General features: G+C 38.5%; 1 protein-coding gene across 2 annotated transcripts in view; it reads left to right on the forward strand.

Moving 5' to 3' along the window:
* The window catches only part of SCAF4 (SR-related CTD associated factor 4), a 67,832-nt gene that overhangs the window by 13,872 nt on the left and 40,245 nt on the right, over positions 1-13,715 (forward strand). For both annotated transcript variants that reach the window (XM_075542377.1, XM_075542379.1), the window contains exons 2-4: positions 7,799-7,882; positions 8,113-8,157; positions 13,374-13,535. In XM_075542377.1, coding sequence (XP_075398492.1) covers positions 7,799-7,882; positions 8,113-8,157; positions 13,374-13,535 — 291 coding nt within the window. The remainder of the gene's footprint in view (positions 1-7,798; positions 7,883-8,112; positions 8,158-13,373; positions 13,536-13,715) is intronic.

Here is a 13,715-nt window from a genome sequence, read left to right on the forward strand (position 1 = left end):
AGTAAGTAGAAAAGAGGTTCAACAAAAACAAAGTATCAATGATAACTTAAGAGTACTATTCCCTGAGCTCAATCAGCAACCAAGCTAAAATGTAAAGAGTTAAAATCCTTCAAAACTGGATTCCTTATCATCCGTATCCCAATGCAGAGCTTCAGCTGGTGTGAGGTCATCATAGACTCTGTCCTTACTGAGATCGCGGTCATCACCATCACTGCTGTCATTTTTATACAAAGCGCAGTCTTCACTGCCATCCATAGCATTACTAATACTACATTTCTGGAAGGCACGTCGCACCATGTCTTCTGGAATGTCTTCCCATGCATCTCGAACCAACTTTGCTATTAACGCTATGTCAGGCTTCATGAGATTTCCTCCTTTTGTTCGTCGGGCTTGACCAGATGACATCCATTCATGCCACTGACATGTGTATGAGCCGAACCCCACTTTTTCAGCACATTTTTTATGCTGAAAAACTCAGCTTATACACGAGTATATATGGTAGTTGCAATCCTGACTAAATCAGGAATGGAGAAGTGGATTCAAGTAGATTCTGTTTCAAGTAATCTTTAACTTGGTGGCCATAAATAGCGGGTTTATGAAATTTACAAACTGGTTGGAATAGTTGCCACATCAAATGGTGGTTTTCAAATTTTCCATCAATAGATAAAAAGTATGGTCAGCAATTAAAGCTGGTTTAAAAGGAAAGCTGTCATAAAGATCTTTTTTATAGAGATTTCTAAAAATTCTCAGCATACTTTAGTTCATTGTAGTTGTGGATTAACATTGATTGAAGTGCTTATTTGTGTTAAGGCAATGAAATTGTGGTAGGTGGATTAACAGCCTTCCAAAAGATGCCCATGTCCTATTTCTTAGACCCTGTATATGTGACCTTGGGTGCTATATTTGCCGATGGGTATGTTATGAGTTTTACTAGATTGATTTATCCAAGGTGGTACTAATGTAACTGAAGGGATTCTTAGAAGGTATGTGATATGGGTAGCAGAGGTCAGAGAAGATGTGCTGCTAGCCTTGGAGATGGAGGAAGGAAGGGGCTATGAGCCCCAGGCATGTAGTGTGAAGGGTGCATTTACCTAGGTCATCCACAAGTGCAGTCCTACCTGCACCTTGATGTTGAACCCTTGTGGAGACTTATACTCTCCAAAATTGAAAGATAAAAAATTTGTACTTTAAGCTACTGTGTTTGTATAAATGCATTACATCAGCAATAGGAAGCTGATACAAAATCCAATTCAATAGTTCTGTGAAAGCAAATATGTTAGGCTCTGTCTACAAAATGGGGTATCATACTTTAAAGAAATGTATGTATCAAGACCAAACTAATCAGATCTAGAAACTATCATTTGGCTAATAGAAGATAAACGAAGGGCAAATATTAGAAGTTATATGAAACAGATCACTGTTCTGTGCTTCAAAGGGGGGAAGGAAGAGGTATCAGAGGGCAGATTTGGGGTCAGTACAAAGAAGACCGACTGGTAACCATTGGAGTTGATGAGTTTAGAAGTTTATTAAGCTTAGGTTACTTGCTAGAAAATTGCCATGTAAGCAGAAGGAGTGCTGAATCCTATGCCAGGTGATAATGCCTGTCATTTCGTGTACAGACTCAATTCTTCCATACTTAAATTGCCACCTAAAAGTGAACATACCAGGATATCCTTTATACATGAGCCACTGGCTTAGGGGAAGGTTAAGTAATTTGCCCCGAGTCAACCTACATGGCCAGACCCAGATTTACAACTAGATGTTTCTGACTTTCTGGAATACCATGTCTGATTCTCTCCACCCCCCCCCCCCCCACTACTAGATTCCATTGAGTAGTATTAGTATTGAAAAGCAAAGGTAATACTTTGGGGACTAAGGTGTGCCTGACCCAAGCCATGGTATTTTCAGTTGCCTCATATGCATGTGAAAGTTGGACAATGAATGAAGAAGGATCAATGCATTTGAGTTGTGGTGTTAGAGAAGACTTGGAAGTACCATGGACTGCCAAAAGGACAGACAAATTTTTCTTGGAAGAAATAGGGCCAGAGTGCTCCTTGAAGAAAAGGATGGTGAGATTTCCTCTTACATACATACTATCAGAAGAGCCCAGTCCTTGGAGAGGGACATCCAGTTTGGTAAAGGAGAGGGAGAGTGGCTAAGAGGAAGGCCTTCAAGGAGATGGAGTGATGCTGGGTGCAACAGTGACCTCAAGCATGAGAAGACCATTGTGAGGATGGTGCAGGACGAGCAGCGTTTTGTTCTGTTGTGCATAGGGTCATTATGGGTCACAACCAACTAGAGGGCACCTAAAAACATTTCATTATAATTAAGTTGCATTGTCATGTCCATGTGAAGTGCATTAATGGTTTGGAGATGACTGCATGTCACTAAAAGGTCAGTTTCGGCCTACACAACAAGAGTTGCATTTTATATGAGTCTTGAGTGCTCCTGTAAATACACAAAACTGAGATTTACAACACAGTACTTAGCCTTACTGTGTAAAATAATGATACACTTTTTATTGTATTCCACTAAATCAAAGTTTTGTTACTACCCATTTGCTTAGTTTTACTGCCTACTAATGTGTGTCAACAAATAACGGTAGTTTGAAAAACAGTACTGTAGATTGTCTCCAGGGTTCTTTATTTTTTGTTGAAATTGTGTATAGTATTTACTCAATTCTAAATGCTGCGTTTTATGTTAATTATTCTTAAATTTTTCTGAAGAAGCACACCAGCCTGTGTGATAACGAGAACGAGGTGTCGATGGGATCAGGTATCAGGTACCAAACTACCCAAAACAAACAAATATACTGATGCAAGTGACCCAGATCAGACTGTTGACCCAAAGCCTATCTGTAGACAAATGGACATCCCGTTACAGAAGAATCACAAAGAAAGAACAAGACAGCCAGGGTGCAGCACGGCACCAATGGAACACAACATTCCTCTAGTTCAGTGTTTCTCAACCTGTGGGTCATCACCCCTTTGGTAGTCAAATGACCCTTTCACAGCAGCAAAATTATAATTATGAAGTCACAATGAAAATTATGGTGGGGGGGGTCACCTCAACATGAGAAACTGAAGGTTGAGAACCACTGCTCTAGTTTTTTAATGCTCCTCCCCCCCTTTTATCATGACCCCAGTACTACCTTACAAATACGGTTAGACCAGAGCATGTACAGGAACAAATAAGAGTGCTCCACACAGGGAATCCAAGATAACCCCTCAGGAACAGTAATGGGAGTAGTAATACCATGAAGGTGGGGAGAGGGGGAGAAAATGAGAACTGATTACATTGATCAATGTACAACTTGACCCCCTAACCCAGGGGAACAAACACAGAAATGTGTGCAAAGGGAGACAGTGGATGGTTTAAGATGAAAATAATTTACGAAAGGTCTGGTTTACGAGAGTGGTGGGGGGCGGGGGGGAAGCTGATACCAACGGCTCAAGCAGAACATGTTTTGAAAATGATGGCAACATAATGTACAAATGTGCTTAATACAACGTGTGTGGTATAAACTAAGAGCCCCCAGTAAAATGATTTATTAAATTTTTTTAAATTCCTTAAAGGCCATTCCTATTTTCAGGAGAACGATGGAGTCTACTACTACAGTTAGGAGTCATGAAAACCCACAGGGACAGTTCTAACCTGTCCTATAGGATCACTATGTGTTGGAGCTGACTCAATGGCAGTGAGTGATTGATTATGTATTTCATTTTACAGATGAGGGAAAGACTATATTACAACTACTGAGTGGTAGGGTCAGGATTTCTCAGTTTGATTGTTGAACCTGTGTTCAAACTGTTAGGGCCCCTACATGATGTAGTTGGTTTGCTCTAGGTTATTAACCAAATATAACAGACTGACAAGAGTGGTGTATTAAGTCACATGAACTAACGAGCAGGAAAGGCGTCACAGGCCAAGTCTTGTTAAATTGACATTTGATTACTATAAAACTCGTGTTTTTTAAAAAATATTTTTATTGGGGGCTCATACAACTCTTAACACAATACATACATACAGCAATTGTGTCAAACACATTTGTTATCATCATCAAAATATTTTCTTTCTACTTGAGCCCTTGGTGTTAACTCCACATTTTTCCCCTTCTTCCCCGCCTCCTGCTTCAAAAACCCTTGATAATTTATAGGTTATTATTTTGTTATGTCTTACACTGATGTCTCCCTTCACGCACTTTTCTGCGCCCAGGGAGGGGATTATATGTAGATCCTTGTGATTGGTTCCCCCTTTCTACCCAAAACTCTTGTTTTGACCATCAAACTTATGCTGACAATTTATTTTCCTAAGTCAACACCTTCATTAATAAATTGAAGGACCATTTAAACATCAAAACATTAATATTAAAATAGTGTACATGGCCTCCAACTTGTTTAGCTGGGCATATAGCCTTTACTCTGTGCCATGTGTTTTTTTCATTGAAAAATCCCTTCCAAATTAGATGTTAATATATTACCTTCACCACCATCTTTCAGTCAGTTTGACATACTGTGGTGAATTGGGTCACTGATGCTGGAAGCTTCGCCACCTGTATTTCAAATAACAGTGTCACTCATGGTGGACAGGCACCAAGAAAGCTTTCATACTAAGCCAGGGAATAAAGATCTGCTTATCTACTTTCTAAAGTCTGCCACGGAAAGCTGTGGATTGCAGAAAAATGTCCTCTAAATGGCGCTAACAATTATGGCCACCAGTTGGAAGTCGTTCAGTGGCCACAACTATGGGCTGAAGCATGCCAGTGACCAGGAACATGATAAAAGATGGGTAGCATTTTATTCTATTCTTGAGGTGACCAAGAATCAGAGATTACTTGATGGCAATTAACATAAATCACCATCTAGTTAAAATTTAATGCACACATAGCAGTATGTCAAAAGTATTGCTATTAGGATTCCAATTTATTCCATGCACAGATTAATTACAAGCCAAATGTGTTTAAGCATGCCTTCTGTCAGTGGGATGGTTGCAGACCAGTTCTTTTCGCATTACACTGGCCGTGGCTTTATCAAAACTGATTTCTACGAGGTTGAAATGCTGAACCAATTAAATTCAAGACAGAGGGGTCTTCTCAGAAGATGATGGTGACTTATGGGGAGATTTCAAAGAGGCACTCTTGAAAGGACACAGACACAGGATAATGGTGGGCTCGTTAACACATTTTAAGAAAATTGAAAATGGCATTCATGAGATAAAAGCCAAGAAAGTTGAACCTAGCAATTGTATCCATCACATCAGTGTGCCTGTTTATTCTTTTAGGTCAGCAAGGGCTGCCCTGAGAGTTCTTGGGAAACCTTGATCCCATGGATTCCTCAGTCCTGATCCTCCTCTTTCAGACTATGTAAAGAGCATGATTTGATTTGAGGGCCTCAAAAATGCCCAAACTCCAGGTGTTGCTTTGGTATGTAAAAGAGATCAGCATTTTTCAGGGAAGGGTTGGAGAAAAGGAAACCCTACCTTCAGATGTGTATGACTATAGATGTGGATCAATCAACAGTTGAAGGCTTCTTTAGCAGAGGTTTCTGTGGTTCTGTAGAACATACTTGACTATGTCTGTGCTCTTGGTTCTCTCCCTTGTAAGCTGCTCAGTGCACCCTTTTGCATGAATTTGATGCTGGCTTTTAATTTTCTAGGCTGGACCTTGATAGTCTGCTTCCAGTCTACATTTCAAATTCTATCTGAACTTTCTCCCTGGATAGTTTTTTAAAGTTGCTGTCAGGTTGCTTCTGGTCCAGGACAATTCCATGTATAGTTTTCGGTAGCTGATTTTTCAGTAACAGATTACCAGGCTTTTCTTCAAAATGCCTCTGAATCTCAAATCTCTAACCTTTCCATTAACAGCCAACCACATTAACTGTTTGCACTACCCAGGTATTTTGGAGATTCAGCAAGCATTCCAGATTGAATTCATTCTTTCATTGTTATCCCTGAACCCATACAATATATACAGGGGCTCAGGTGCACCGGCCTGTTCTTTTCTGTATCCTCCAATCAGAGTTAATGTTTTCAACATCTAATTAGCAAGCAGCACTGCTATTAAGGATTTTGAGTTTCTTAATATTGGCAAATTATAGTTCCAATCCATTACCTGGACATCATCTAAAACAGGTAAAACTTCATTAGAACACTTGGGACAAACTTGTTAAATGTCTTTAATGAAATAGTGTAATGAACCACCTAAGTCAGTGCTGCCCAGTACATAGCAGGCTCTCAATTCTTCATGAACTGTAATGGTGTCCTTAACACTGATTGGAGATCTCGAAGTTTCTCTTACTGCTCCTTTGCCTGAATTGTGGTTATGCTGTTTATGGCATTGTCAGTACTTTAATTTTACAAATAAATTATAATTTATAATACCAGCCTTTTGTGTTCAATTGTATTTTTGTGGAATGAGAAGAAATTGGAGTGATCAATAAAAAGGTTAATTGTATTAAATGAGTATTAGCTTGGGAATAGTTCTTTTGAAAATATTGTAATTTTTCAGTGGTCAAGTAGTTTTCTTTGTTGCTCAGATCTCTTTTTCTGCTTAAGGTTAAACTGTCAGGAAAATTTGTAACTTAAAAATAGAATATGCCCTTTATAAATATATACTTAGGTATTCATAAACCATACAGTATTGATATTGTTTAGGGTTTGAGCTTCAGTATTTCCTTAGTTTCTTAACTTTAATAACTTGAAAAGTAATCAAAAATTGATCTTTCTAAGTGTTTTAAATACGGAACATTCGCAAGGAGATTTTTGTTATTGTTCATAAATAAAGTGAAGATGTAGTAACCTTATTTAAAGAACCTCATTTTTTTTCCTTTGGAACTCTTGTGTTTTAACCATTACCCACTGATTCCAGCTCATTAGCTGAAACTTGATGCAGATTCCAGCTCATAGCAACTCTATATATGGTTTTCGAGGCTGTAAATCTTAGCCAGAGCATAAATCTTATTTTCTTCCTAGCGGCTAGTAGTTTTGAACTGCTGGTCTTTTGTTTAATGGTGCAGTATATAACCTAGTATGCCACTAGGGTTCCATTAGGGTTAACATTTTAAATATAGGTGGTGGTTATTATTCAGGACAAAATTATTGCTGTCAATGGCATTTTATATTTTTGTCTACTCCAATATATAATGAAGCCCTACATAGTGGTCATATGTTTGGCTGCTAACCACACGACAGCATTACGAAAGACAAGACTTTCTACTCTTGTAAAGAGAATTTTGGAAACCCACAGAGAAAGTTATACCTTATCCCATAGAGTCACTGTTTGACTCAATGGCAGCTTAGTTCTTTTGGTTTACTCTTATAAATGTGTTTCTCTAAATCATAGGATCCCAAACTCTTTTGACCCTACCACTCCTTTTCAGGAGAAATAATTTTATTTAGCACCCCCACAATTTAAAAGGTGTCCTATAGTCTATAATTGGATAAAGGGTAGCACCTGCTTTTGTGGCCCCATTGCATCGTTGTAGCTCCCCCTAGGGGGAATTGTCCAGACTGGGAAACACTAGAATGAACCAAGTGGCGATACAGATAGTAATACAGCTAGCTACAGCTCTTGGTTTTACCTAGTGACCAAACTGCTTAAAGCTGTTCGTTCCAAAAGTTTGTTTCTCTCTTAGTTGATTGCATTGCAAATGAGTTTTTAGATCTTGGCATTTGCCCCTAATTTTGTAAAAATTGGTTGAGGGAAAAGTTATTGACAAGAACATTTCCTAATATTGCTTGAATTTTTTCTTTCTACATTTTCTGTAATGCAAACATTTTTTCCTTGTTTTGTTTTTTTAAGCTCTTTTCCCTTATGGATATGAAACCTCCCATCTCTCGAGCCAAGATGATTCTCATCACTAAAGCTGCTATTAAAGCTATTAAGGTAAGTACAAAATAAATGTCTTTTGTTTGGAATGATTTTTAGAATGAGGATTTATTTTGTGAATTAATTCAAGGCTAAATTAAAGAGTGCTAACAAGCTTAAGTTCCAAATCCTGTGGCCAGTCCTTCTTGTATTATATTGTCTATAACAGTACACTGCTTTTTTTTTCTAGTTACAGGAAATGTAAAAATATTTCAATTGTACAATAATATCTCTTAATTCTTTTTCAGCTTTATAAGCATGTAGTTCAAATAGTAGAAAAGTTCATCAAAAAGGTAAATTATCTTTTCATTGTTGTATCGTTTAATATATGGTCAATATTTTCAATTCACTTCATAGATTATAATTTGCTCCTAAAGCCAGTGTAGAAGAAAAATAGTCACTGAGAGTTAAAGTCGAACATGATAGTGGGACAGGAGGAAAGTAAAGCAAAATAGAGGAAAGAACTAGAAGGCAAAGGACATTTATAGAGGTCTAAATATAGACATGTACATATAAATATATTAATATATCACTTTAGGGATATAGGCATATGTACATATATTTATAGATTAAGTATTAAGGTAGCAGACAGACATTGGGCCTCTATTCAAGTACTCTCTCAAGAACACTTTGTTCTAATAACCTTGCATTCTATGATGCTCACCTTCCCCACATACTCGCTGAAGACAAAATGGGTACATAAGCCAATGTGGTGAATAAAGCAGATGGTGCCTGGCAATTAGAAGATAGAGCATGTGGGATCTTACACGCCTGAAGTTAAAGAAGCAGCCATCTAGCAGGGGAGTAACAAAACCCACATGGAAGTAGCACACCAGCCTGTGTGATCAGCAGGTGTCGACAGGATCAGGTGTTAGGCTACCCAAAACAGTGATACTTTTGTGAATGAGGGGGGTCAGTGTGGAGACCCAAAGCCCATCTGTAGACAATTGGACATTCCCTCACAGAAGGGTCACAAGGATGGGACGAATCAGCCAGGGTTTGATACAGCACTGACAAAATACACAATGTTCCTCTAGTTCTTTAATGTCCCCTACCCATCCACCCCCTTATGGCCCCACTTTTACCTCACAAATCTGGCTAGACCAATGCAAGTTCACTGGTACGGATAAGAGCTCTCAACACAGGAATACAGGACATATACACCCCCCAGAAACAGTCATGGGAGTAGCGATACCATGAGAGTAGGGGGAAGGTGAGGGGAGAAAGGAGGAACCTATCTCAAGGATCAGCATATACCCCCCTTTGGGGGGTTGGCAGGCAACAGAAACATGGGTGAAGTGGATGTTATTGTGGGGTGTGGGGGGAGAGAGAAAGAAGGGAAGGAGGACCTGATAGCAAGGGCTGAGGTAGTAAGAAAATATTTTGAAAATGATGATGGTAACATGTACAAATGTGCTTGATACAGTTGATATATGGACTGTTAGAAGAGCTGTGAGGGCCCCCAATAAAATGATATAAAAGTAAAAAAACTAGTCACTAGAAATTTTATTAATAAGTTTTTAATACAACAAATTATATTGAAATACCATTGATTATTTACTTTGAGCCAGGCACTGAGTTTATGTTAGGTCCCCATCAAAATTAAACTTATAAAAATTTTCTACACAGTTCACAGCTGTATATTTTTATAGCTGTTTAATTAGCACATCTGTCTCAGAAACTCACGGGGTCACTAGCAGTCATTGGCTTGGTGGCAGTGAGTGATTCTCATTAAAGGACTAAGAACCAAGATGGATACATCTTGTCCTTCTAACCAGGCATTGTGCCAGATAGCATATGCTGATATATACTTGAGGACTATTGTGTCCCAGTGGTTAAAGCACTCACCTGCTTACTGGTAGAGATCTACCAGCCACTCAATGGGAGAAAGATGTGGCAATCTGCTTCCATAAAGATTATAGCTTTCAAAACCCTAACGGACAATTCTCCTCTATCCTATAGGATTGTTATGTGCAGAAATAAACTTGATGGGATGCAGCAGTAAATGTGGGTGGAAATGTTTCTAATCCATGGCCTTTGAATACTGGCTTAGGGATAGAAAGAAAAGGCTCTAATAAGCAAGAAATAACCACTTGATATTTTTATGATAGTGAAAGTGAAGTGGGGAAAAGTTTAAGTTGCCTATATGCCACCACCTTCACATTATAAAATTTTATCTATGTGCAAGTATCTAAAGAACATTGTGGTGACGAAGTGGGTTACATGTTGGACTGCTAGCCGTAAGGTTGGTGGTGCAAACCCACCAGCTGCTCTGTGGGAAAGGATTCTGTAAAAAGGATTTATAGAATCAGAAACCAACGAGAGCAATTCTGCTCTGTGCTTTGGGTCATTCTAAGTCAGAATTGACTCAGTGACAATGAGGTTTTGTTTTGTTTTTTTAATATAAGTAGTTCTGGCAACAGAATGAGTTGCACATTGGGCTGCTAACCAAAAGATCAGCATTAGGAAGAAAATTGAGATAGCTGCTTTAGTAGAAACTCATAGTTTGAGGGATGGGGGTGAGATTTACAAACAACCCTTCCCCCCCTTTGGAAGCCCTATGGAGATCTACCCTGCCCTATAGGACCTCTTTGAGTCTAAATTGATTAGATGACTGAGTTTTCGGTTGGGTATGTTCATAAAACTTGGGATATGCCCACTTTTTCCAATGAATTTATAAGTTTTTGCAAAATGTTGTATTGCATGACTATTAATGTGATTCAGCCAATTGGATGTATAGATATTTCTGGTTTTGTGTTTGTTTTCACTTAATAAACCCAGTACTTCATTGGCTACAGTTGTGAGTGGAAAAAATAAATGCATCTTTAGGATACATTTTTAGGTGTGGAATTGTTGGATCAAAAGGTGGCTTATTGCTGCTACTGTCTTTCTAAATTATATTTTGGTAGGATTATACACAGTAAAAACATCAATTCAGCGGGGTTTTGGGTACAATTTCAGTAACTTCATAATCTGATTTGTACAACTGTTTTCTACTTTCCTGAATTGTAAATCAAAGATTTTAAAATAAGTCCTGCTTTGTTGTTTATTTTGTTCAGTTTTGTTAGGCCAAAAATGACCTCCTTTTAGTTTTGTTTCTCAAGTACTGAGTGTGCTTCCTGAATAGAACTAAAATGGACATTTTTAAAAAAATAAATCATTTTATTGGGGGTTCTTATAGCTCTTAAAACAATCCATACAGTAATGTAACCTAAATAAAGGCTGAGCATGATAGTGGAACAAGAGGAAAGTCAAAGGAAATAGAAGAAAGAGCTAAGAGGCAAGGGGCATTTATAGAGGTCTGAATACAGGCATGAACATATGTAAATATACATATGAGGATGGGGAAATAGATTTATGTGCATATATTTATAGGTTTAGCATTAAGGTAGCAGATGGACATTGGGCCTCCACTCACATACTCCCTCAATACAAGAACACTTTGTTCTATTAAACTAGCATTCCATGGTGCTCACATTCCCGACAAAATTGCTGTAGACAGTGGGTGCATAAGCAAAAGTGGTGAAGAAAGCTGATGGTACCTGTTAACAAAAGATAAGAGTGTCTGTGGTCTTAAAGGCTTGAAGGTAAACAAGCGGCCATCTAGCTGAGAAGTAACAAAGCCCACATGGAAGAAGCACACCAGCCTGTGTGACCACGGGGTGTCGAATGGATGAGCTAGCTATCAGGCATCAAAGAACAAAAAATCATATTATTGTGAATGAGGGGCTGTGCAGAGTAGGAACCCAAAACCCATCTGTAGGCAACTGGACATCCCTTAAAGAAGGATCACAGGGAGGAGATGAGCCAGTCAGGGTTCAATGTAGCAACAATGAAACATACAACTTTCCTTTAGTTCCTAAATGCTTCCTCCCCCCACTATCATGATCCCAATTCTACCTTACAAATCTGGCTAGACCAGAGAATGTACACTGGTACAGATAGGAATGGAAACACGGAATCCAGGACTGATGATCCCTTCAGCACTAGTGGTGAGAATGGCGACACCGGGAGGGTGGGGTAGAGAGGGGAACCGATTATAAGGTTCTACATATAACCTCCTCCCTTGGGGATGGACAACAGAAAAGTGGGTGAAGGGAGACGTCAGACATGACAAAATGAGAATTTATAAATTATCAATGGTTCATGAGGAAGAAGGTGGGGAGGGAGGGGGGAAAACGAGCTGATACCAGGGGCTCAAGTGGAAGGCAAATGTTTTTAAGAATGATGGGGGTAACAAATATACTGATGTACTTTATACAATTGATATATGTATGACTTGTGATAAGAGTTGTATGAACCCCCAATAAAATGATAAATCCATATAGTTGCCATCATTTCCAAAACATTTTTGTTCTACTTGAGCACTTGGTATCAGCTCCTCTTTTCCCTTCCCTTCCACCCTTGTGAACCCTTGATAAATTATAAATAATTATTGTTTTCATATCTTAAACTATCCACAGTCTCCCTTCGCTCACGTTTCTGTTTATCCCCCGGGGTGGGGGGAGAGGGAGATATGTCGATCCTTGTGATTCTCCCCCTTTCATCACCCCCCCCACACACACACACACACACCTTTCCCCTACCATCATGGTATTGCTACTCCCATTACTGTTCTTGGGTGGTTTATCTGTCTTGGATTTCCTATGTTGAAAACTCTTTATCTGTCCCAGAGTACATGCTCCAGTGTACCCGGATTTGTAAGGTAGAACTGGGGTCATGATCGGGGGAGTGGGTGGTGGGTATTAAAGAACTAGAGGAATGTTAAATTTCATCAGTGCTATACTGCACCCTGGCTGGTTCATACTTTCCTTGTCACTCTTCTGTGAGATGTCCAATTGTTTACAGATGGGCTTTGGGGCTTCACTTCAGCCCCCCTTGTTCACATAGATTTAGTCATTTGTTTTGGGTCTTCTGGTAAAATGGACCTGTTATAACTTGATCTTTTTGATAGGATGAATTGGAAGGTCCTCTATATTGAATAGATTTATAAAGTACTGTTAACTCTTAGAAATTGTATGTGGGGAGGTAAAGGGATAAGAAGAGAATAAAATATTTAACAGTCCAAGATACCCATCATGGTTCTGCATAGAGTTTATGGGAAATTCGACCACTTTGCTGATTTACTCGCTTCTTGTCATCAGGTCAATTCTGACTCAGAACATCCCTGTTGGACAGAGTAGAACTGCCCCTATGGGTTTCAGAGACTCTGACTATTGGCAGGAGTAAATAAAAAGTTTCATCTTTCTTCCTCAAAATGACTGATGGTTTCAGATTGCTGACTTTGTGGGGTTAGTACCCCAACTCGTAACCCACTTCACTACCAGGACTCTCACATACATATCTGTTGTCTAAATTTATATTTCTTTGTATATATGAATAAAAGGAAACTTTAAATTGTATAAAAATGAGATTAAAAGATAATGGAAAAGTTTGTGTCTTTAAAACGTTACATAAATGTCAGATAGTGGTTTTGGTTTTCTTGATTTTTATGTCTTGATCTTCACAGTGTAAACCGGAATACAAAGTTCCAGGATTATATGTAATTGACTCAATTGTGAGACAGTCTCGTCATCAGTTTGGAACTGATAAAGATGTTTTTGGGCCAAGATTCTCAAAAAACATAACTGCTACATTCCAATATTTATACCTTTGTCCATCTGAAGATAAGGTATATTTAGTAATTTTAAGTTAAAATTTGAAATCTCATTGGATTTGTGTTTATTGTTATATATTTAAGTTTGTCGTATATTAGATGTTGGAGGTAGTAATAAGTAATATCTTTGTCGTGAACTTTAACACAACCCAGTATTTTTCTGTAGCTAGTCATTTCATAGAGAAATTTTACAAT

This window comes from Tenrec ecaudatus, chromosome 2, assembly GCF_050624435.1.
Source record: "Tenrec ecaudatus isolate mTenEca1 chromosome 2, mTenEca1.hap1, whole genome shotgun sequence".
Classification (NCBI taxonomy): domain Eukaryota; kingdom Metazoa; phylum Chordata; class Mammalia; order Afrosoricida; family Tenrecidae; genus Tenrec; species Tenrec ecaudatus.